Here is a 26873-nt window from a genome sequence, read left to right on the forward strand (position 1 = left end):
CATTAATAGGAAGAAAGGAAGGAGGGAAGGGAAAATACTATCGGGAGACAGTTGTTAAGAACGAAAGGGAAAAACGATCTGAGTGAGCAAGAGAGAGGGAGAATGAGAGATGGAGAGATGGAGGGGGGCAAGGTTGTCAGTATCAATGTGTCTATCACTGCTAATGAGGTCTGAAAGCAGGAGAAAGTGAGATGGAGACACTGGCACACATACAGCCAGGAGAACACACACATACACTCTCTCTCTCTCTCTCTCTCTGTCTCTCCCTACCTCCCTTCCTCACCCTGTCTTACACAGATTTTCATTCAGTTTCCCTTCTTCTCTCCCTGCCAGCTGCCCCCAAACTTGTGAGTGACAATTACATGGAATTTAATAATTAGACGCAATATGTAAATGCAAAGAAAGCACTCTATGCTCAATTTTTTCAACATAAAAACAAAATAGCAATGGGTCATTCTGCTTATTGAAATGGTTATTTTGTTATTTTTCTTGATAAGCGGTGCCGTTGTTGAAAAGCTCGGCTACCCACTTTTTCCTATCTGACAGTCAAGTACTACTGAAGAAAAACTATTTTTTTCCGTTTATGACCACGTAATCCGATTGTTACATAGCACGCATCGCCCCTGGACACCGCCGGGAAGACTCAATGATGATTTGGACAGATGCAACCTGGCCACGCCCAACTTTTTACCCGTGTTAATTTCCCTGTTTTTTTGTTTTGTTTTTTTAACAATACAAACGGTACGTTTTCAAATCGCGCAGCAAAAATTAACAAGTGAATAAAATATAATAAATGTTTTGAACAGTGTGCTATGAGGGTAGAATCGAAGAAATGCAAAAAAAAGATAAAGCAGGAGTAGAAAGTTGAATGTGAGATACATAATTAATCTCACATTATACATAATTTAGTTACAGGTGCCTACGCTTAATAACAAAAAAAAAACAAAACTTTTTTAATCTGTCGAGGCAGGAAGAGAACAGTAAGAGTCTGTGAGAGGGAGGGGGAGCGCCAGCCCAGCACGAGGAGAGAAGCGCCAACAGAAATCTCACAGGTGTCGAGGAAGTGAGAAAACTGTTGCTCTGTGGAAGAAGATCATTAGGGACTGAAAAAATATCCCTGAAAAAAATCTCGAATTAAGATTTGGCATATGTAAACATGACTTAAATACGACAAAATCTACTTGTAGCTACAATAATGACGGCAGTTTTATTTTATGCATTTGTTTCGTGTTTATTGCTTGACAAAATCATTTGTCGCGCATTGATTGATGAAAAAATGACTCACGCTCTGGTTCAAGTGTAGCAATCTTGACATTATAGGCTACTGAAAATATAGTTTAAAGAGTTCTATTGCGCCTTTTTTGTTCGGAATATTAGTTTGGACATTTTGCAGTCTATTGCTTATCCATAGACCAAAGATATTTTGCGCAGAGGTCGTCTCGAAGGGAAGACATTTGCAAACTGTAAAAAAAAACATTTTCTCCCGAGTTCTGGGTCAGTCAGTGTGGAGGACTGGAACGCGTTTATCCTCGGGTTACGCGGCACCGCGAAGATTAGAGTGGAGAATCGCACACTATTCACCAGAAAGACAGCGGGGGAGAAAAGGTAAGACTGTTGCTTACAACCGTTTTTTTCCTTCAAAAAACTGCACATGCATGTAAATTATTTTTTTATTACCCATGGTAAAGGCTATGTAACTATTCCGAAGGCGCTAGCCTATTAAGTCGCTGGTAGCGCATTTAAGTTCGTTTGAAAACTATTTTTTTTCCGTCAGTGTTTTCATTCATTGAGTGACAGATGCTTGTTGTATAAAGTTGCGGAGAATGCCAACATAGCGCCTGATTAAGAAAAGAATAGAATAAGCATCATGCATTAAATAATTAAAAATGCCAAACAATACTTGCCGAGTACTGAACCCTATTTGAAAATGTGTTTACTGTACGTCCAGAACACGGAATCACAGCAATGGTACAGCTCCGTTAGAAAAGGCCGACATTTCAAATTAAAAAGACCTTGTTAATTGAACCATTTTCAGAAATCAGTTGGCTAGTATTTCGATTTTTATTACCATATCTTTGTTATGTAAACAAGCTGATGATGAGCTAGGTCTTAAGATCAATTTTAAGGCTTGAACTATGTATGTCATGGGCTTTTTCTAAAGGCGACCCTGACGATGATGATGATGACTATTAATTTAAATAAACTGCGCAAAATTTTACAATCATTAGCATTGTGTATTTATAAACTTAAAAAAAAACATTCAAGTGTTTATTTGGCACAAATTAATATCTAAGTGTTAATATTTTGTTAGATTATAAAGGCTACTATATACATTCTTATGTATAATTATACATTACCTAATCAATAAGCTATTGTGGAATAAAGACCTTATTTTTAGGGAGATGTCTTTGAGTCAAATATTTAAGCTCTAAAGTGTAATTGCTTGAATTTGCTAAAGGAAATGGGCAGAAATTGTCTGAACATAAACTGTGCAGGTGTGGTGTGAATGAAACCTCACAGTAGATATTTGAGATTGACGCTGTTTTGTTGTGTGTACTGATAATGTTTAGAAAACCTAAAGCAGTAAAATCATCCCTCCCAGCCCCAATAAACACTTGACATTTGGGATCCTCCACAGAATTGCAAGATAAATCCTGTAGTTTCTACACTATAGATGAGACTCAGGGGGAACATTATTTCAGTATTCTGTTGTTTGATTAATGTTGTGTTCCATTGTTTCCCTCAACCTATGTCATGGGAAATTTTTCTGTAGTGCCACCATAGGGAAGAAAAATGGAATTAGAAGGATAAAAATGCATCATCAGGCTGTTTATTTAAATATTATTTATTCATTTTATTTTTTCCCAAAGATTGAAGAATTGAATGTCCCCTCTGCCAATCCTTGGAGCACTGGAGTAATGTCTGCATGTAAGGAAAGAGACTGTCTCCGGAGGGACTAGTCTCCAAAAAACAAGACCACTTCCCATCTGTGTGAGATATACCCACGCTTTTTTGGCACAATTCTCTGGCCATCATTTCCAAACCTAGGAAGACGTGGAATCTCCCATTTTCTTACCTGCCTAGGAGTGATAAAAGAGGCATCTTTGTGTGTCTGGTCCAGCCACTGAGGAGAAGCGGTTCAGTGTTTCTCTACTGTTAGCCTGTCCACTAAAAAACATTTTGCCTTTCCAGCTGATGCTCAGTGCACCCAGTGCGGCCATATTTTATTTGGGCTCACATTCGCCAGGCTGCTTTACCTCAGATCTTTGAATTACTTTGTGGCTTCGCTGAGCAGTGCGTGTGTGCTTGAGATTTTTGTGTGTGGGCAGGGGGAAATTTTTACAGGAAATTAAAGAAAAAAAAATCTGACTAACAAGGAAAAGTGACCCAATGGCCAGTTTTTAAGGAAACGGAAGAGGGAGCAACTTTTCATTGATCACCCTACAGTAAGCCATTTGAATCCAGACACTTTCCTTCTTACTGCAGTCTTGAGTTTTTTGTTTTTGATCTCATATTTCCTTAATTTCACATTTCCTTTGCCTTTTGTGTTCATTTCACTCCCCCTCAGCCCTCCTGCTTCCTGACCACCACCAACTTCCTTCCCCTCCCTAAGATACGACTCCTCTCTGTTTTATTTTACAGACCTCTGTCTCTTATTTTACAGACCTCTCTGTTTTATTTTACTGATCTCTCTTATTTTACAGACCTCTCTGTATCTTATTTTACAGACCTCTCTGTTTTATTTTACGGACCTCTGTCTCTTATTTTACAGACCTCTCTGTTTTATTTTACAGGTCTCTCTATCATATTTTACAGACCACTCTCTCTTATTTTACAGTTCACTCTGTCTTTTTTTTTTACGGACCACTCTGTAATTTTACAGACCCTACACCCTTATTTTTGAACCTGATATTTTTCCATCATCCTCTTGCTAGTCTTTCTCTCCTTGGCTTCCATATTTTCACCATTGTTTATCCTGTATTGCCCACTGTTCTGCTTCATTGGTCTCCCTGTCCCCATTCGTGGCCTTTCTCCCCTGTTTCCTGATCCACCCCCAGCCCCCACCCCCACCCTCCCAGTCCAACCTGGCTGGCACCATTCCAACCAAAAGGGAGGAGGACTTCCTCACGCTGGCCGCCTCCCGGCTGAGCCGCAGGAAGCGTGTCATCGGAGCGGCGGTGGGCGTGGCCATGGTGTTGGTGCTGCTGGTCGCCATCCCGTTATTGGTCCACAGCACGAAAGCGGGTAGCGCCAGAGGCGGGGACACCCACTACGAAATGCTGGGCAGCTGCCGGATGGTCTGCGACCCCTTCACGCCCCCGCAGAGTGGCCACGAGCTGGCCGTCGTCTCCCCGCCACCCCCGGACTTCACGGGACGTAGGGGGAAGTCCGGATTCCGCGGGAGCCCTGGTCTGCCAGGACCCCCTGGACCTCGCGGTCCCCCCGGAGAGCCGGGTAAGCCGGGCCCCCCGGGCCCCCCTGGGCCGGGACCTGGAGGATACGTACCTTCCCTCTACAGCCCCAAAATCGCCTTTTACGCTGGCCTCCGCAAGCAGCATGAGGGCAGCGAGGTGCTCAAGTTTGACGACGTGGTCACCAACGTGGGCAACTACTACGAGCCCACCACCGGCAAGTTCACCTGCCCGCTGCCAGGCATCTACTACTTCACCTACCACGTACTGATGAAGGGGGGGGATGGCACCAGCATGTGGGCGGACCTGAAGAAGAATGGGCAGGTCAGAGCCGAGACGATGAATCTGTTTTTGCATGTCCTTATGCCCTTGTTCCGAGGCACTGGCTCCCTCCCAGCTTGCACAAAGCCTTTCAGTAAGGCTGCAGGGAATAACAATGTGGCAGAAAAGTTATTCCAACTTTTTCTTTTTTCTACATGTGGCCAAAACTTTCCCACCTACATTGTAAATAGGTACATATCACACTAATATGCCTACTTCCAAAGGAAAACATACTAGTGATGTGTTTGAGAACCTCAACCTAAACTAAAGGGAATTAGCTATCATTTAGCTAGCTGCACTGTGTCACTGTGTTTTTTGGGTTTGCTATTATAGTTCTCTGTGCTCTCAATATATCCTCCTTCCCTTCCCCTTCACTTCTGTTTGCTTTTCCTATGTATATGTGAGTCTTTGTGAGCAAAGCGTGCTTTTCTGGCAGGCTCTCTCACTTTCCCCCTCCCCCTCCGTAATCTCTCTTCTGTGAACATACCCACTGCCTCTTTTCACCTGTCTGTTTTCAAAATAACCTGAGACTATAATGCACCTGTTGTTGAGACTCTTATATAAAACTCACAGCACTGTTGACCGGAAAAATTGGCTTAGTGAACATGTACTTAGTGAAGGTAAGATGGCCGTAGCCTGTGACTGAAGTTAATGCTGGGTATGTGTTGAAGGGATGGCTACACATGAAAGGTCAAAGGACAATAGTTATTTGCCCACTCTGTAAACAGTTCAGCTCTCAAACTTTCAGCATTTACAATGAAACTGAAAAAACTTGAATAATCCTGAGTAACTCTAAATATTAGAGATGGGAAGAGAAAATACAGAAAAAAAGAATGAAAAGGAAGGGTGAAAGATAAAAAAGCAGGAGTATGTGGAGAAAGAAAGGAATATAGAACTAGGGATGACTGAGACCAACATCCTGTTTGACACCTAGAGGGGGCGGGGGGCGGCGGGGGGGGGGGGGGGGGGGGGGGGGGGTAGAGTAACAAAACGCAGCCCTTCGGATAGGAAAAAGAGCATCTTCAGGCCAGCATTCTAAGACCATTTTTCCTGAGGAATTAGATAGTAGAATGCATGCAAGTGACAGACTGGTGACAACGAGTCTAACGATCCCGAATCACAGTGAGTGCGTGTGAGCGTGGCGGAACACAACAGCTGGGCAGGCATCCTGCGAGATTTACAGCCTTAAAACAAATAAATAACAAGGATGGAATGAGCAAAATAGCAAAACTTTCCATCTGTTGCTAAATGACAAGTTGGGGAATTTGACTGTTGAGTGGTGGATTATAGTCAGTTCAAAACATCACACAACTGCGATTGCAAAGTTCGTTTCTGCATAGTATGAAATAGTTACTTCGGTGATGTTACTTGGTATGCAGTCCCTTAGGTTCTATTAACAGAAACTTTCAGATAAAAATGAGTTAATTCTGGTGAAAGCTGAACTCACTGATCTGTATTTGTGGAAACAAAATAGCATTTAAGTAGTAAACACATAGGATTTAATAGTGGGACAAATTTAGAAAGAAACTAAACCTTTAGAAACCTTGACTGAATCCCGGTTCCCATGCCTGCATCATTGGACTATGCCTGCATCTCTTTGCTCCAGTTATCCACTGCTTAATACCAAGAGACCAAGCTTAAATTCTGCAACAGGTTGTCCATTTAAAAAAAGCAGTCCATTTAAAAATGTATTGTATCTGGATGAAGCCATAATTCCCATATTTATTTGGCCATCTATTGTGAAATGATGCAGTATCATTTCTGAGCAAGACCATTTATATTTTTGCTCAATGTATGGGCGGTATGTACAATTTTCTAATAAGAGTATGTTCGTCAGGTGCATTGGAACACAGCTGTGGAGCTTAAGGTTTACTCTAATGGTAATTTATCCAGACATGTACCTCCTGGCATATTCAACACCAGGCATGGGTGCCCAGGCACTGCTAACTGAACTGAAAGTGATCCATTACACAATAATCATGATCATTTTTTCAGGTATGCTTGCACAAAACACAGATCATTGAACGATGCGTTACAATATGAAGACGTGGCACAATAGACACAAAAAAACCAAGTGTTTAAGTTGCCCTTTCTATAAACCAAATGTCAGAAGATTCGGAACACGACATTATTGTTTGATTATGAATGATCTTACTGCCTTACATATTCTCACAGTCAATACATATAGATACAATACAATACAGGGCAATACATATCTCAAGAGATGTGCCTGTCACTTTCATACCTCATAGAAAATACTTATTTGCACATCACATAAGTAAACAAGATTGTGAAATCAAGTGAAATATGCAACAGTATGTAGAATTTTCACTCCCTGGACACTAATTAACAGAGAAAGGGGGAGCGGGGAAGGAAAATAAGCATAAGACTAGAGAAATGACTTGATTTTGAAAAAAGAAAATTGAAGAGACTTAACATTTTATTGTCTTATAAATACGTTTAGCTTTGAGGAGGGGAACGAGGAAGTCATGTTGCCGAATAACAGAATGCTGTAAAATCAGAATGCTTCTTTGTACTGTTCTTAATCTAAACTGAACAAGGTAATGATAATCGATTGACTAATATTGTACACCTTAAAAGTGTGTGTGTGTGTGTGTGTGTGAAAACACACAGAAACAGAGCCAGAAATGGAGAGGGTTTTATATGGGTGTGGGGTTACCACATACACATATACAGTCATGTATTGTCATTCCTGTCCTCTCCTTCTGTTAAATCATTCATAGCCTCTAGATGAGATTCCCTTTTCTCCACCGGCACCCCCACTCTGCTTTGCTTGTCCATTGATTCCCCATTAATTATCTTTTCAGTCAACTAAATTATTTAACCCATTTCAGGTCCTTCTGAACCCGACAAACTTTTCAGTTCTGATGGGTAAAAATGAAAAAAAGCAGACGCACAGATTAGTAAACAGGTGCTCTAGATTGAGTCGGTGCATTATTTTAAAATCGGTCAAGAAAACACTGACGCAATTTCCAGCATTGAGAGAAATCTTCCCTCGAGATAAACTCATATAACACCAAAGGCACCACCGTGCACCTGAAGGAATATCAGTGTCAACATGCAATATTTACAAAATGTGTGCACTGTTTGTAGGGTTGAGTAACTTCCTCTCCCTTTGGATCTTCAGACTGTTCCAATTCCAATTACTGTACCGCATGTTGCCAAAAATGTGTGATTTTGAAATGATTTAACCACCTGTGTTAATGATTTTGAATGAGCACAAGACATCTCTAATTACACAGATTTTTGTGTTTTTTCAACTCCCATTTACTCTTTGTTTCCAACAAACATGTTTGTTTCCAAAAATCATGGAACATGAGCACACATCATACAGGAGAATGGAACACAAGCACACACATCATTCAGGAGAATGGAACACAAGCACACACCTTCAGGAGAATGGAACACAAGCACGCTCATCATTCAGGAGAATGGAACACGAGCACACACATCATTCACGAGAATGGAACACGACCACACACATCATTCAGGAGAATGGAACACAAGCACGCTCATCATTCAGGAGAATGGAACACAAGCACACACCTTCAGGAGAATGGAACACAAGCACGCTCATCATTCAGGAGAATGGAACACGAGCACACACATCATTCACGAGAATGGAACACGACCACACACATCATTCAGGAGAATGGAACACAAGCACGCTCATCATTCAGGAGAATGGAACACAGGCACACACATCATTCAGGAGAATGGAACACAAGCACACACATCATTCAGGAGAATGGAGCACTACTAAAACTCAAAGCAAGTTACAGTTTGTGATATTAGCTTCCTGCAGTCTAGTTCTGCCAGTGTTTTGCTGCAGGCCAGTTGTTAAGTTGGCCTGAATCACCTCACTGGACTGTAGTGATTCATTGGAAGGTCAGTGATTCACAGACAGTGATCAGTGTTGACATGGTCAGCCTCGTAGAATCATAATTATGTGAGCCCGTCAAGTGAGTCCAGCCTGGAAAATTTCTCATTGAAATGTGGCACAATTCCACCAATTTCCCCCCCTCATCCAAATAATCATTTTCTTGTTTATTTAACTGATGTGGTCCTCCTCAGTATTATTTTCACAAAAATCTTAAGAATGTGCAGCTGGTTCCTTGGACAGCGCAGGTAGTTCCTTGAACAGTGTAGGTGGCTCCTTGGACAGCGCAGGTGGTTCATTGGACAGTGAAGGTGGTCTCTTGGACAGTGCAGGTGGTTTATTGGACAGTGAAGGTGGTCTCTTGGACAGTGCAGGTGGTTTATTGGACAGTGAAGGTGGTCTCTTGGACAGTGCAGGTAGTTCCTTGAACAGTGCAGGTGGTCTCTTGGATAGTGCAGGTAGTTTCTTGGATAGTGCAGATAGTCTCTTGGACAGTGCAGGTAGTTTCTTGGACAGTGCAGGTAGTTCCTTGGACAGTGCAGGTGGTTCTTTGAAGAGTGCAGGTGGCTCCTTGAACAGTGCAGGTGGCTCCTTGGACAGCGCAGGTGGTTTATTGGACAGTGCAGGTGGCTCCTTGGATGGTGCAGGTAGTTTCTTGGACAGTGCAGGTGGTCTCTTGGACAGTGCAGGTAGTTCCTTGGACAGTGCAGGTGGTCTCTTGGACAGTGCAGGTGGTTTCTTGGATAGTGCAGATAGTCTCTTGGATAGTGCAGGTAGTTTCTTGGACAGTGCAGGTGGTTTCTTGGACAGTGATCACACCAGGTGTTGCTGGCCTGCTTTACCCTCTATCCAACACACCATTCTGGTTTTACCATTCACCTCAAGGTGATTATTTCTGGATATCTAATCATCAACAAGCAAAACCTTTCTGACCAATAATCTTGTAATGTTTACATTGCAATTTTCCCATCATGATACAACTGGGTGGAAGGAACAAAAGGCTGAGCAGAATGAGGTGTTAATTGATTCAGGGGATGGTGAGGGGTCTCTCAGACATGTTTGTGTGTTATTGGGGGAAATGGCGAGGATATAGTGAATGAGTGGATTCCTTTGTGAGAAGTAGAATATTTGTCCATGAAGTAGATCTGACAGAGCTCCTATTGAAAATAGAAGGCCAAATCACTTCGCTAACATCGCAGTGTCATAAAGGTTCGGCTGAGCGTATGGGCTGTACGAGCTGGTCAAAAACTCAAAAATCTTGGATTTTGAACGCTGTCAAACAAGTTCAATTTAGCAGTGGACATCAAATGGGGGAAAGAACATGAAGATATGGCAGATGGAAAAAAATGACTGAAAAAAGTATGGCAGAAACAGACAAGTGAGCTGACGGGAGAGATCAAGGGAAGAGAGGAAGATAGATTACTTAATAGTGGAGAGAAGACAGTAAGCGGAGAGATGGAGCTTTGGGGAGGCAAAAATGAGGGGCTGGACATGATCAAGACAAATAAGACAGATGAGGAGACTTGAGCTTGGTTTACACATTTACGATTTTTTGGAAAACTGTGAGCGAGCGCTGCTCTGAGCCCAAAAGCAACACAGTGAGCGATGGTTTACGAGAGCTTTGAGACCAGGGAATGCCAGCTTGCGTGTGTGTGTGTGTCGCTGAGATTCAAGAAATGATTTCTGTCCTGCTCGTTAATCGATGAAGGTACCCTTTCCAAAGTAAAGGGCATAAATCCAGGACCCACAAGCATCAGAGTCAGCCATTTCACGTCAGTAAGAGCCAAGTTACTGAATAAGAAAATGTTTAAATGTCCAAAACTGTTACCAGCCATTGCTGAACAGCAAGTAACAAATGAGAACATTCTGGCAGCACACAGCAGCACAAAGCCTCCCCAGATGCAGGCCACCTTCCCTTCCCCTGACGGCTGCTTCAATAGCAGCACCTTGATTAGCACTTTCAAACTTGTGAACAATAATGAAAGTGACTAGATTTTCAATATACCAAAGAACAAATTCAAATTTTAAAAATGATGTAGAATATTATGAAACATATTGTTGACTTGAAAAGCAGTCAGTTATGTTATGTTATGTTAAGGCAACTAGCCACAGCTAGTTGCCTTAACATAACATAACATAACAAACATAACAAACATAACATAACATAACATAACATAACATAACATAACATAACATAACGTAATATAATGACGAGAACAGGCCATTCAGCCCAACAATGCTCACCATTTTCCTAACTAAATTAGTGCTCTGATTATCTACAGACTAGATAGTATCTAACGCTGTATCAAGCCCAGTCTTGAAAATCCCCAGAGTTTCTGCCTCTACTATGTGACCTGGCAGGCTATTCCACACATTGACTACTCTCTGTGTGAAACAATTCTTCCTAATATCTGTATGGAATCTACCTTTTTAAAATTTCCATTTATGTTCTACTAACAGAACTCAACCTGAAGAATCCCTTGTAGTTCACTTTGTTGATCCCCTTTATGAATTTAAAAGCCTCAATCAAATCACCCCTGACTCTCCTTTTACTAAGCTTGAAGAGGTTAAGCATCTTAAGTCTTTCCTCATAGCTTTTATCTTTCATATCAGGAATCAATTTTGTTGCTCTTCTTTGAACTTTTTCCAGAGCCTCTATATCTTTCTTGTAGTACAGTCCCCAGAACTGCATAGAATACTCCAAGTGTGGTCTAACAAATATATTATTTAAGATAAGTATAACTTCCTTGGATTTATACTCAATACTTTTGGCTATATATCCCAGCATCCTGTTGGCCTTTCTTACTGCTACAGCCCAGTGCCTAGAACCAGAAAGGCTTGCATCAACCATTACTCCCAGGTCTTTTTCAAACTGAGGACATTCCAATTTTTTCCTCCCATAAAGTAAGCCTGTCTAATGTTTGTATTTCCCACATGCAGAACTTTACATTTGGCTATATTAAATTTCAGTTGCCAGGTTTGCACCCACTTCTGGATTTTATTTAAATCTTCTTGGATTACTTCAGTAGCTTCCAAACTATTAGCTGGGCCTCCCAGTTTTGTATCATCTGCAAATTTGACTAATGTACTTTCTATGTCCCTTAACAGTCGTCATTGAGTCATACATTAAAAGACAAGACTCATTCACTGCTCAGCATCTTTGAACTTACTGCCTCTAGGCCACAGGTTCAAAGTCCCACTGACAGGGAAAACCTGAACTAAAAGATCCTATAGAGCACTATAGCTGCTTCAGTGCACCCAGTGAAGCCACAGACTGGGGACTAATACAGAAAAGCACATTTGTGAAGAGATTTAGGCTACTTTATTGTACCACGGTTGCTGGCATTTGTCATGAAGCCATGCCAAAATTTCATTTTTTATTGTGAAGCGGACAATGAAGCTTTTAAGCCATTTACCATTTTGTTTTATGTTCTTGTATTCAGTCCTGACCTGCAGCCAAGACCTCCTAGCACCACAGGGGTTGCAGCTAGAAGGATGGAGAGAATTATTGCTTCGCCCATAAATTGTTTTTGATGATATACTGCATCAGGATAATGCAACCTATGTTAATAAGACCGAAGGAAAAATACTGTTGTCATACTGGAGGGATGGAGCAGAGCTAAGCACCATGCTTACGCACTGACACTGTCTGCAGTTTGCTTCCAGCAGTCCCCTCCTTGGCAGCAGCAGCTGTGATGCAGTTTTGATTGATGACACTTCTTTACTCGTCATCTTTTGACATGAGAATGACTCGCTCCTTTGTGATTGGCAAATATCTGTGATATTTGAATGCACAGATAGCTTGAGTGGGAAATCCTGGGTTGAAGTTTATAACCAGCACCACTATACCAATTATCTGTGAGTGCCATGGTTAGGATTTCAAGAATATAGGATAATATAACAATTACTGACAAACTCAAAATGCTACAGAAATACTCAATTCAGTTTTTATTTATATAGCTCCTTTTACAGAGACACTGTCTCACTGTCAAGGACATTTTACAGTGGAAATACAGAAGAGAATTGGGCCTGAACCAAAGAAACCAAGGCCTGAACCCCCCAAAAGCAAGCAATTGAGGTACAAAGAAATTCCCCAATGGGGAGAGAAACACGTAAACAGTGGCGAGAAAAAAACTCCCCAATGGGAGTAAATTTCAGGAGGAAACCTGCTGAACCCTGGAGGGGGGTCAATTCTCGGCTGGTCGGACAGGTGTAATGGTTACGATAGAATGAATGGTAACAGACTTGTAACGAGGGAGCTATGAAACGATAAATTGGTTTGGGCAGGTTACAGTAACAAGTAGCACATTTTCCTTCTCTTCAAGAATATAGGATAATATAACCATAATTGATATACTCAAGAAAATGCAGCAATATCACAGACTGCACCTTTAAAACCTATGCGTAGTTGATTAAAGAAAATTAGAAATTGAAATGCCTCAAATTAATTAAGTATAATATTACATTTTATAATTTTAATATTTTAGGCATTTTGCTGATGATCTAATCTGGATTAGTACACAGGATCCAGTATTAATTTAGTGAACGTTTAGTATTCATTCATTTATTTAAGAAAAGGCCTAGACTTCTAAATTGCCAACCTTCCAAGTAGCAATTAATGAGAGTGCAATGGTCAGGCCACAACACAACAGTCATAGGTAATTCTTTGTCACAAGAATTAACATGTGGAAGTGGAGGTAGAAAGGGGCCTTTTGGAAGAGAAATATAGATAGGAAAAGACTAGGAAGAGGAATATGGGAATCAGGGAAGAGAAGGGTGGGAGGAGAGCTAGTGCTTGAATAGATGGGTCTTCCGTTTACAGCAGGGAGGGACTCTGCTGTCCTGACTGAGGGGGGCAGGTCGCTCCTGCATTGGGGAGTCAGTAGGACTGAGGGGGGCAGGTCGCTCCTGCATTGGGGAGTCAGTAGGACTGAGGGGGGCAGGGTGTTCCTCTATTGGGGAGTCAGTCGGACTGAGGGGGGCAGGTCGCTCCTGCATTGGGGAGTCAGTAGGACTGAGGGGGGCAGGTCGCTCCTGCATTGGTGAGTCAGTAGGACTGAGGGGGGGAGGTCGCTCCTGCATCGGGGAGTCAGTAGGACTGAGGGGGGCAGGGTGTTCCTCCATTGGGGAGTCAGTAGGACTGAGGGGGGCAGGTCGCTCCTGCATTGGGGAGTCAGTAGGACTGAGGGGGGCAGGGTGTTCCTCCATTGGGGAGTCAGTAGGACTGAGGGGGGCAGGTCGCTCCTGCATTGGGGAGTCAGTAGGACTGAGGGGGGGAGGTCGCTCCTGCATTGGGGAGTCAGTAGGACTGAGGGGGGCAGGGTGTTCCTCCATTGGGGAGTCAGTAGGACTGAGGGGGGCAGGTCGCTCCTACATTGGGGAGTCAGTAGGACTGAGGGGGGCAGGGTGTTCCTCCATTGGGGAGGCCGGGAGGAGTGATGACCAGGCCATCACAGGGAGGGGAGAGCCAGGTGCCTGGGGTAGCCGAGTACAGGTTGGGGTGCAGGACCGGACCGTGGCCTGAAGATATAGGGGTGCAGCTCCTTTAGCAGCCTTGCACACCAACACCACAGTTTTGAATTCCATGTGGACGTCCACCAGGGGGACAATGGGAATGTCGAGGGAAGTGACATGAAATATCTTTACATTAACGTTATGCTGCTTGATGAAATATATTTACATAAACATTAATACATTTTTACATAGTGCTGTACACTATTAACATTATTAGTGTTGTACATTTAGTTAAATAATTAAAAATATGAATAGCTATTTACAGTGTGGGCACTGGTTCGTAGTATAGTGATATTTAATGCAGTACATGCCATTTATTCAGCATTGGCTAAATGATAAAAAATGTAATCTTTTTTTTTTCATTCACCTATTCTCTGATGGAGTTACGCACTTGATTTAGAATATTCTAGAAGAATTCTTAGCATGGAGATGTGACAGCTTCCCTCAGATTGAACAAAACTCAGAACTCATTACGCAGTCGTAAGACTTAGCAGAGGCCCGCTAGCACTGAAATTTCAGAATAATACTTCCCCTTTCCCCCGGAGCAGTGCTCTTCATTATGTGACCTGGCCGCGCTGCGTGGTGCGTTTCTGCATTAACATACGGGCCTGGCAGCAGCCTTGCTTCTCCACAGGCATGCTCCCACCGTCTTCCAGATAATGAGCAGAATACGGTTTCTGCGCTCATCAGAAACTAATCCGTTTGGACTAAGTCTGTGTCTCCCTTTCAGGAGACAGTGGCCTCAGCTCTTGCGTTTTTCCTAAACAGAGATTTCCCCAAAAACGTATGTTCAATTCAATACCTTTATTGACCATTTTGTTTAAAACTGGGCATTTGCCTCTGGGCTCAAAGACCATTTCAGAAGGCAACAAAGACACAGCACAATAAACTACAATAAATAATAGCATAACGTGATTATGTGTTCCTCTTGTTGCTTGCATTTGAAACCGGACTGCCGTAAATGGGCTCTAACACATTGCTGACACATTTTACTTGCTCATGGAGCCCGGTGGCCCCGTGGAAATGAACAGTATAAAGATGTTAAAAAAAAATTATGATTTTGTTTTTCTAACTGTTTGACTTGTGTCGCATGAACAAATTCGTAGGTGGATCTTTTACTCAGGATTAAAGGTTTTTGAAAGTGAACTGTTATAATGAGTATTTTTGAATCTACTACACGTTGTCGCCTTTTCATGTGCAAGTTGTGCATATTAGCAACTAGTTGTTATTGTGAGTACAGAACAATCCATAAAATGTATACTGCCGCAGTAATACGCAATTTCATAAATGTAAATATTCGCTGGCAGCCTTGCAGGCCATTACATTAAATAAATATGTAATGAAATGTACATTGAATAAAATATGAAAAAGTACAAATCATTATGTATTCCTAAAGTCTTAATGAAGCATGTGTAACTCCCTTACATAACATATACATAACACAGCACAACAGATAAATCACACTACCCCCTTTATAAACACATCAGTCATTTATAAAACATTCATAAGCAAATGCAAGGCTTTATGACCAATGATAAAACACACAAGTTCCTGTTTTGATGATGCAGAAAGGCCAGTACAAGTGTGCACCGATATTTTCAAACAGCACAGAAGGGCAAATGGGCACGAGATTAAGTTTGTGCTGATGTTGTTGTTTTCTTCCTTGCTTTTTCAGCATGTGCACACTGGTTGGATAGAGTGGGCCAATATCATTATTTGGGGCAACTGCTCACTTCCTGATTGGACCATTCCCTCAATATGTTATCCAGAGGAAATAATCCTGATTGGCTAGTGTTGTATTTAAGTATCATTTCAGCGGCAAAACTGATCCTGACAAATTTAAATTCTGTTCTTATTCTGATGCACTTATATGCACATATAGCAGCATTTTCCAGCTGTAGTTGTGTCCTGTCGGTCTATGGACTCACCTGAATGAAGACCAAAATACTGCACATAATTGAATTGAATGATTTATAAAGAAATTATGCCATGGTAGTCTCAGTCAGCAGACTTTTATTTATTTAATTTGAATTGCCATAAAGCCTGGAAATTTCTAAACTCATTTCTTAAAAGTCTTGGGATTGGAGTGTAGTACAATCACAAGTACATACACACATATACACAGTTCCTAAAACATAGTGTACCATTTGTGTATATAAAAGTGATATCAAATCGTAACTAATCTGTCACCAATACTTTTCACATAAACTGAACATGCCACATTCAAAATAAATGCTTCACTGAAGAACTTTTGAGCTAGTGGGCCCGTGTTTCTTGAAAACCTTTTTATATAGATATTTATATTTTAATGTGGTGTTTATGCATATGACCAGGCCAAGTCAAAATTAATTTAAAGAATGGATCTTTATGGTTTATTTGCTGACTGGTTAAGGTAAAATTATCCCTGCCCACCTTTAATGAGAGAGAGTGATTGAACTGACAACATAAGCAAGCTATATAGCTTATTGTCTGTCTTAGCTAGCTGTAGTTTTGGGCATGACAGCTAGCTAAGCTTTCTGCATTGCAGTGTTACAAGCAGTGGTGTAGCCGGAAATTAAATTGCAGGTGGGCCTGAATAAAAGTGGGTGGGCCACACAATTAATTCCATAAATAGCTCAATAGCATTTACAGTATATTACAAGTGCGAAAGTGTTCTGCTATGCCATGGCCTGCTGTGTTACACTGCTCTTGTTGATCTTTTTGGTTTTGCCTACTTATGTGGATGTTTCTTCGTCAGGTTTATTTGCAGTAATACTGATTTGTCATTACTATTAGACTTAAATATTGTGTTAAACAACTAACATTACAGGTAACGTAAACTAATCGATGTCCTCAAAACATATCGGCTCGAGAAAGTCTCATAAATCAGCTGCTGAAAATGAATGAAAATTTGAGTCAAAATATAAAAGTACATGTTGCTAACTGAAAGTCGCTCTGGTCATTCATTTAACACGCGCCCCCTCCCTGCAGTCTCATCTACAACTACACCCCCCACCCATTACATAATGGACAATATTGTCTATCTTGGCATTCATAAAAATATTCTTTCACCACTAAAAGATCGTATTCCGTCATAGCAACAAGGTGAACCCGACAATAGCCCTAAGATATGCCAATACAGCAGTGAAAACGCTGCTCACATAACAAAATAAACGAGAAAAGGTTTTTTAAAATGATACCATGTCTACAGTCAATATCTGGGACTAAATATTGAATAAATATACAACCTTACCGTTGGTTTTACGCTTAGAGATGTCCCTTTTGAGAGTGGTCATATATTGTCTTGGACAATCCGTTTGTGAAATATATGCGCATTTGTGATGCCTAGGTACCTTCCAAAATAGCTGTGCGTAATACCACACCTGTTGTTTACGGCGTTGTTGCCCTTTTTAGTACAGTCTGGCTTGATTGACGATTCATTTATTCAGTAGGTGAGAGTCTAAGCTTTCTAACGATGTATAACATGTCTAATTTTGCTTTTGGAATAGCGTTTTTTAAGTCAGATAAGATTTTCTTATCATCGCATTCAGTTACACATTCGCTCTGTGGTAGCAGTAAAAGACGCTGCACCTAACGAAACGTGGTCAAAGATTTTTCATAATTTCTTGGAAAAAACTATTATTATTGAGGACTTCTGGGCATAGCTAAGCCATATGTTTGCTGATAGACCTAGCTGAAGCCGATTGAACTGTATCGTTGATTTACTGTCTCTGTCTCCATCCACTGAACATAGATTTCATCATTGCTATGTAAGTAGGCTATTACTGCTCAAAACATTTCGGTTATATACGTTTTTTTTTTATTGAGTGTCTTTAAATAGGTTAATGGTATTATATAATGTGGATATTTCACACTGTAATGTAAGCGTTAGTTAGTAATGTAATAGTTTCGTGAAGCATGCAACAGTGATGACGTGAGAGCTGGAACATTGCCAAAACGTGGTGGACGGTTGAAAATTGTTTTCATGTCATCTCATCCCCATACAAGAAAACATACAAGAGTACAGAGTTTTAGTGTTGTCTTTGTATGTTCCCAAATTTCTGCCATTTTAAGACATTACCATAGCATTTAACATAACGTTTTTTTTTTTACGCCAAACATGAAGTTCTGCACATATTCCGCGCAAGGCATCATGGGACTTTGGAATATTGTGGAGAATTCCTTACCTGAAAGTTCGTTTTTTTTCTTGGATCAAATAAAAGAACGTTTAAAGCCATGAGAATCAATCAAAGCTCGTTGGTATTTTCATCCCTTTCACTTAGTCTTTCGGCTTCATTCCCTAGTACTGTATTCGTGGAATCCGCGGACTGAATTTGGATGAGCTCGATTGCATAGATGTTGAATAGATGAAAATTCTTTCATTAGGCTAAGTAGGGGGAGGGGTATCGTATCAGCTGGGAAATTACGCTCTCAAAGTAACGACGGTGACAAGTCTGCGTGTCTTTTTTATTTTTTTGCTGTTATAGCTAAAAGACGAGATGTGAGTTGCACACTAGGATGGGCCTAGGCAAGAAGTGGGCGGGCCTAGGCCCAGCCAGGAACTCCCGTAGATACGCCCCTGGTTACAAGTGACGTGGATCTGTTGCATGTGCTACATGCAACCAACTTTGCTGCCAAAAGCTCAGTAAAGCAGGAGCACTACCCACGTGTGCTATATAGCTCTCATCGCTGCCCCCTGCTGGCTCCACCCATGCATGCAGTAGCTCTCATCACTGCCCCCTGCTGGCTCCACACATGCATGCTGTAGCTCTCATCGCTGCCCCCTGCTGGCTCCACACATGCATGCTGTAGCTCTCATCGCTGCCCCCTGCTGGCTCCACCAATGCATGCAGTAGTTCTCAACGCTGCCCCCTGCTGGCTGTACCCACATGTGATATATAGCTCTCATCGCTGCCCCCTGCTGGCTGTACCCACATGTGCTATATAGCTCTCATCACTGTCCTCTGCTGGCTCCACCCATGCTTGCAGTAGCTCTCAACGCTGCCCCCTGCTGGCTGTACACACATGTGCTATATAGCTCTCAACGCTGCCCCCTGCTGGCTGTACCCACATGTGCTATATAGCTCTCATCGCTGCCCCCTGCTGGCTCCACCCATGCTTGCAGTAGCTCTCAACGCTGCCCCCTGCTGGCTGTACCCACATGTGCTATATAGTTCTCATCGCTGCCCCCTGCTGGCTCCACCCATGCATGCAGTAGCTCTCATCGCTGCCCCCTGCTGGCTGTACCCATGCATGCAGTAGCTCTCATTGCTGCCTCCAGCTGGCTTCACCCATGCATGCAGTAGCTCTCATCGCTGCCCCCTGCTGGCTGTACCCATGCGTGCAGTAGCATTCATCACTGCCTCTGCTGCATGCTGCTATGTTACACCTACAGGCCAGGAGGGGCATGTAAAGCACCATACAGTCATGTCATGTGTGATCCATCGCCTAAACTGGCCCGCAGTGGTAAAGTGGAGAAGGCAGCCAGTGGTGATTCATTAACATACATAGCCCTTATGGAAATTGGTAGTGTAATCATAACATGCAATCATAACTTATCCATGTGAATATGTCATGTGTATGATGTAAACAATCTAGTGTTTATTTTGTAATCCATCTTAACGTTACTGAAATGAACATGCAATTTTGACACGAGCTGTTTCTGCTGATGAGGAGGCCATTTCTCCCAACACTAAATCCTCACTTTTAAGCTCTGTGGGCAGACAGATGTCTGCATTCATTCAGTAATATGACATCTACATCTTCATCTTCAACTTTCAGAGACGTTTGGACCAAGGTGCTGTGTGTTTGTGTGTGTGTGCAGGTGTGTGTGAGTGAGTGCTTGTGTGTCTGTGTGTGTATGTGTGTGTCTGTGCATGTGCATGCGTGTGTGCTTGTGTGTGTGTGTGTGTGTCTGTATGTATAAATATAAATATGGGGTTAACTTTGCCGTCTTTTGGCCAACATTAATGTGTGGGTCTCACAGATAATGACACCTAGAGAGCTGTGAGTTAACCTTTAGCCAGCTGTAGGTTATTTAAAATTGGACAGATGTGACTTGAATTGTATAACATTAATTCATATAATAATGCAAATTTGAAGTGAGATTTTTCATTTGATCTTTAGCATTAGTAGGCTATATTCAGTAGGCTATAGAAGGAACATATGGAAATGTGACTGGCTAACTTGCTGTGTCCACGGAGATGAATTAACAAGCAGTAGATAGCTAACGTCCTAACAATAAGTCAACTAACAATAATCACTGGAAATCTGGATAATGTTTATAAAAACAACTCAATGGCCTCTGACTGGCCTAGTTAACAGCTTGGTAGCTATCCAGCGAATGATGATGTATGACTTCCTGTCAACCACTTGAGACAACTACCCGTAATATACAGCTTTGAAACCCCTGCAAATATAGTAAAAACTGTATGGAATTTAGCTAGTGCGCTTATAACCACAACTAGAAGAGCAGCATAGATATCTGTTTGCTAACTTGATAGGTAGGGACCAAACCTCTGTGTTAGTGTCTGTGTAAGCAGTAGCATTAATCCTTTGGTAATTATTATGCAGCATATATGTACAGTATGTGGCATGTCCCATCTAGAGTGGGACCAAATGTTATCTGTTAGAGTTGGTTCAACACTGTTAGAGTTGAATTAACACTGTTAGAGATGGTTCAACACTGTAAGAGTTGAATTAACACTGTTAGAGTTGGTGTAACACTGTTAGAGTTGAATTAACACTGTTAGAGTTGATTTAACACTGTTAGAGTTGAATTGGTAAATGGTAAATGGACTGCATTTATATAGCGCTTTTATCCAAAGTGCTTTACAATTGATGCCTCTCATTCGCCAGAGCAGTTAGGGGTTAGGGGTTAGGTGTCTTGCTCAAGGACACTTCGACACGCCCAGGGCGGGGTTTGAACTGGCAACCCTCCGGCTGCCAGACAATCGGTCTTACCTCCTTAGCTATGTCGCCAGCTATTAACACTGTTTGAGTTGGTTTAACACTGCTGGAGTTGGTTTAATACTGTTGGAGTTGGTTTAACACTGTTAGAGTTGAATTAACACTGTTAGAGTTGAATCAACACTGTTAGAGTTGAATCAACACTGTTAGAATTGGTTTAACACTGTTAGAGTTGAATCGACACAGTCAGAATTGGTTTAACACTGTTGGAGTTGAATTGAAACTGGTCATTTTACTGTGTATACATGGCTCTCATTGCTCTCAGCTGTATTCCAAGCTGAAACAAAAACAGAGATTTTAAATGTGAAACACGAATAAGTAAATTTGGGAGTCTGGGAACTCAAGTGATTCAGTTACCCTGTCGACTAGGGGTTTAATCAACATTACCCTACTAAATATTTGATATATTTATTTTTTCTTCAAAAATATGGTTTGGCATGTTCAGTCTAGGGTTTGCTAAAGTCTTCAAATTGCTTTTGAGAATACAAAAGATGTAACCATTGAATTTTATTTAAAAAAATAACCTAAAATAAAATAACATAAAATAATTATGAATCAAAGTTAAGGAGAACTGCTGATTTGAATTTGGCCAAAACTGAGGAAAAATAATTATTGAATTCAGGCATATGTACTGTATGTGCTGTATGAGTTCAACGTCAAGAACTAACTACTAACAGTACATTTGCAAGTAATTATAGAATTGTAGAGTGACCTACTGATTATTTTTAATCCTTTTTTATCTCAAGACCTCAAGGATCTGATATACAAAGCAGTGTGCCTTATTATTAACATACAATATTAAGTAACATTCCTTAACAGTCAGAAGAAAATGACTCCCATCATGCAATCTGCCATACGCTATGCTGAACGTGTGGGTAAAGAGCAGAGAAAGAGAACAATATGCAAACAGGCTCATCAGTCTCTTCCACATGACTCATGCCTCCACCGTAATTAATTAAATCAGCTCATTTTTCGGAAGCAATTGATAGAATGGCACTTACTGTTCACTTCTCGTGTAGCAGCATAATACAGGGCTCGTCAGGATTAGAAGGTACTAATTACCGAGTGTTTGAGAGGAAGGTGTTAGCAGGTGCTGCGAGCTACTGTCTGTTACTCCTGAATTAATGACCACTTTTTCATTTCTCCCCATCAGTCGACACTAATACGCTAATAATGTGGGCGCAGCTGAAATTCAGACAGCAGCGGCACAAATGCACCCTCAGTTTCACCGCTCGCTCGTCGACCTGACCCTTTTTATTAAGTAGCGTTTGGAATGTTTGATAGTAACTCAGCCTGGGACTGGTCGATCTTATATAATTAGTCAATTTTGAATGAATTTAGAAAACTGCTAAACTGAGAGGTGAACGTACAATCAGGCACTTAAATATCACAGTGACAGATAATTTATCAAGGGCCTAGTTTCCTTTTACTCTGACAGAATACCTTACTCCTGGTGTTTTGCTTTTGTACACAACCAGAAACCAGCTTTTTTCGTGCTGTCTTCTCAAGGAAGCTACAGATAGGGATTACAATGGATAAAATATACAACTGTTGGGTTAAATGTAAATTACAGCAATGCAAACACAGGGTTGTAGATAGGGAAAGCAGAAATGAGACAGGCACCAGTTCTCCTTAAGCGAGGCAAGAAAAGCATGTTCTTATTAATGTATTTATAATATCTGTATATCTTTCGAAGGGTTGAGTGTTGAGGTAATAAATTAAGCCAAAGTGATAATGGGGATTTTTTTTGCTTGATTTCTGGCATATTTTCCCTGGCAGCCCCGATCTCCCCTTCCTCTTGTCACCACTCTGAATATTCAAATTTTAAAATAATTGCAGGAATCTGTTATTCCATCCCCAGAACTAACATACGCCATCTCCTTTACTTTCTTTTGTCTTTTTCTTGTGCGTGTTTTTTTCTTCTCTCTCCCTCAAACGTCATTCGCTCTTTTAATAGATCACATAAAGGTCAGGTTCTTTCACACAGGAGTATTAAAAATGTCAACTGATAGAGACGGTCATCCATGGTAATATGTGTCTGCTTTGGGGGGCGATGTGCCCGCTGTTCAAATGCACTAAAATGAACCTTTATGGGGAAGAACTAAATACTTTATAATTTCACACCTTGAAAAGTGGGCCTATGTTGTGAAAGATTCAAATCAAAGCAGACAAACAATCAAAAGATGTAATCAAAATGAAAGTGATCTGCTCTGTTGGGTAATTACTGATAACTACAGTTTTTCCCATGTTTTCATGTACAATAGGCCAAATACATCTTTTTACCCTCCTGGTAAAAAAATTCTTTATCATCAGTCAAAATTTGTAGCTGTGCTCATCAATAAGGGACTTTTTATAAATGCGCTGCTCATTCAACCACAGTGGAGAACAACAGTGAAAGAAGCACAACGTGACAACAAGCTTCATACTGAGCTATGCTTGTTCATATCAAGGTGAAATTAAAAACAAAAAGCCATATTAACTAATCAAAAAGTACAACCCTTTTAAGATGGATTGAACTGTATGCCGATTTGGGAATTCTAATTAAGATACTGTTTAATCACCCTAAGGCTTTTGGCATGACATTTATTGCTGAGTCCTGGCCGAGGTGGAGTTGTGCCATGGGCTTCTGTACTGTACACTAATCCCCTTAAGAGGAGGAAAAGCTATTTTATAAAAATACTATAAAATAAAAATACAACAGTTTTTCCTGCTCTCACTTGCCTGCTCACGAAGCACATAGTCCCATGGGTGAGTTTAAGAGCTACTTTACAATCATCTACACTCTGAGGGGTCATTATACTGCAGTAAATTAATTGTGTCAGTGTTATTACCAGTGGAGCAGGTCAACTTGAAAGTAAACAAACAAAATCACATGACTCTGGGATCACTGCTTGGTCAGTTCTTTTATTGCCTTCAACAGCCCCCCCCCCCCCCCACCCCCACCCCACCAAAAAAAAAACCTTCAGTTGTCCCCTTTCTCCCTTGTCTGCCTCTTGCCATATATACTACCAGTATACTGTAAAAATGGCCGACAGCTGCCCCCTCTCTCACTGGTATTTAACACGGCCATCTAATGAAATTCAGAGACAGAACAGGACTAACAGAGGTCCTGCTGCCCCCCACCCCAGACAGAGACCAACTCCCAAATCAATTTCCATCTCCTTTAGAGCTGACAGTGATCCAGATACCCCTCTCTTCCCCCTTTCTCAAAGAAAAGTTATGTTTCATTGATATTTACAGAAAGAATACAAAATAAAAATACTAAAAATAATGTAGGCACAGTTTGGCCTGTCTGTCAGCCTCACACAAGAATAATCCCTCAAAGACCCAGAAAGGTGTCTTTGTGTGCAGTATGTGTGAAAGAGCAGCAACTGGGAAAAGAAAGATTTGCATTCCTGTCAGGTTTCATTTTATACCCAAAGGACAGTAGGAAGCTAAGTCAATTGCCATGCAAACACAATTTAGCTTTTAAATGACATGTTATGAAGAAAGATTTTGTAGAAGGCAAGAAATAAATGAGTAATACATACATCCTAATTTTAAATAGCTGGTAATTGTGAATATTTTCAAACCTCTGAGCTTGTGACAAGTGCTGCTTATTTGTTGATGTATCTAGGAAAAAAAGCTATTTTTTCCCAGCGGTACTAAAATAATGAGCTCCCTGTTTGGGTGTCCAGCTAAAGCAGGATGGATCCGAGCCGCCATCCACCCCACAAGTCTGGCATAGAGTCCTGTTACAATTATAAAAACATTCTGTGGAAAAATGAACACTTGTTAACATGCATGGAACAGAATACATTGTGGTTAGATTTATTCTTGCCCTTAATCGGCAACTTAAAAATTGACAACATATACATTCAAGCTAAACAGGATTCCCATACACATTTTGGGATGCTAATATTATGTATGTGTTGCAGTTTCTCACTGTAGTACTTTCAGGTATTGCCACCGTGGTCGTTGGTATTGATGATGTCTGGTTACCAGTGAAGAGAATACATTTAATGAGTTGGAATGGTGAAGTTTCAGCTCTTTGTAAGTATTCAAAACAGCTTGAAGTTGCACATAACAAAGCTTTGAGTGTAGGATTATTATTTTTTCAATTATTTTTCTCTCTCAAGTTTGAAATTCCTAATGTTACTTATCCACGCTCATTGCCATATCCTTTAATTTTGGTTTAGGAGAGCACTGAGGAGCAAGTGATGTCAGCTTCCTATCACACTGCAGTTAGCAAGTTGGGCTGAGTCAGAGAGAGACGTTTCATGTTCAGCTTGACAGGTGGATTTGCGGACATTCAATTAGCAAGCGGGGGGGGTCACTGGTGTGCAACCAGGCCCTATCATCCCGGATGACTGAAACATTCTCATCCCTGGGCGACACTAGAGACAGTTGTCTGTCTCCCTGCATCGATGCCGGCCAAGCAGAGCAGGCAATACCTGACTGTGGTTCCCATCCATGCCCTGGTACATTGCCTTAACAGGGCAAACCTCCCAACAGCCCAGTGGAACAAGATTACTGATTGATCTTAAAATATTGAAAACATGAATTTTTAGTTCTGTACCTTTTATTTGTAGTGAGACAGATGTACAGCATTATGTTGAAGCTTAGTATGTAATATTTTGTGGTTGGTATGCCATTTGTTAATGAAAAACTAAAGAATACAGCTACATACTGTAGCTGTAGCTGCACGCAAATATTCTAATTAGAAAAAAAGCACCTGTCATAATTTTTCATATGTTTTCAATTCTTGTAATTAAGTGGAACGTGTAATGGCTGCTGCTATATGATTGGCTGATGGCAGCCATGTTTTTTAAAATTATCTGTTGATATTTGGATGCCCTTTTGGGGACTTGTACAGAAATGTACGATACCAAATTTCAACCTGATTAGTGAAACGTTTGAAGAGTTATTGCCATATAAACTTATCTGCTTGTTATAGCACCACCTATTAGCCAAGAGGTGTTTAAATTTGTGTGCATCCTCAGAATCAAGGTCTACACATGTTTGGTGAAGATCAGACATAGGGCTCTATCTTATACCCGGTGCAAAGTAGTGCCAAGCGCAACGCAAGTATCTTTGCTAGTTTCAGACCAATGCAGTTGTCATTTTCTCGTCCAGCGGCCACGTTGTTTAAATAGCAAATGTACTTGCGCCCATCTGAGCGCCCATTGGTCTTAAAATGAGGTGTGGTCAGGCGCATTGTTGGCGCATTGCTATCTTGAGGCAGCGAAAAGCGATTACGTGATTGACCAACAAAAACCTAGTCTTAAGTCAATGGCACAGTATTTTACTGTTATTTTAAGGGCGCATTATTAAGACAGTAATATGTGCCTACATAGGCGGGTGCACAACGTGCGATATTTAAAAAAAATACATGTCATAATGGTTAGTCATAATATTGATAATATAATATTAATATTATGTGATATATATTAACATAATATAATATTTGGTGGAATCCTGCTGTTGCCATAGATAGATGGTCTGCTCGCGTTTTCACAGATTATCCGCCGTTAAACTAGCAAAAGTGGATTTGGACACGCCCTAAATACACTTGCGCCATGTGCTTTAAACCGTGCGCTTAGATTGTTAAAATAGAGTCCATAGTGTTCACTTGTTACAGCAAAAATAACCACACCTATAACAATTTAGTGACATCATGGACAAACCGTTTGCACATCAAAAAAAGTGATACATTCTGGGTTACACTAGGCATGCTGTGTCACCTTTTTCGGTGAAGATTAGATGTACTTTGTAGAAGAAGAAGCAAAAAAATATGT

General features: G+C 41.1%; 1 protein-coding gene across 1 annotated transcript in view; it reads left to right on the plus strand.

Annotated features, from left to right (window-relative positions):
• Window positions 1–1009: 1009 nt before the first annotated feature.
• The window catches only part of LOC118210842 (complement C1q-like protein 4), a 47021-nt gene continuing 21157 nt past the window's right edge, over window positions 1010–26873 (plus strand). Inside the window, exons 1-3 of the mRNA XM_035387297.1 lie at window positions 1010–1605; window positions 2871–3446; window positions 4080–4736. Of these exons, the coding sequence (XP_035243188.1) occupies window positions 4191–4736 (546 nt within the window). The 5' untranslated portion in view covers window positions 1010–1605; window positions 2871–3446; window positions 4080–4190. The remainder of the gene's footprint in view (window positions 1606–2870; window positions 3447–4079; window positions 4737–26873) is intronic.

The sequence above is a fragment of the Anguilla anguilla genome, chromosome 13 (genome assembly GCF_013347855.1).
Source record: "Anguilla anguilla isolate fAngAng1 chromosome 13, fAngAng1.pri, whole genome shotgun sequence".
Classification (NCBI taxonomy): Eukaryota; Metazoa; Chordata; class Actinopteri; order Anguilliformes; family Anguillidae; genus Anguilla; species Anguilla anguilla.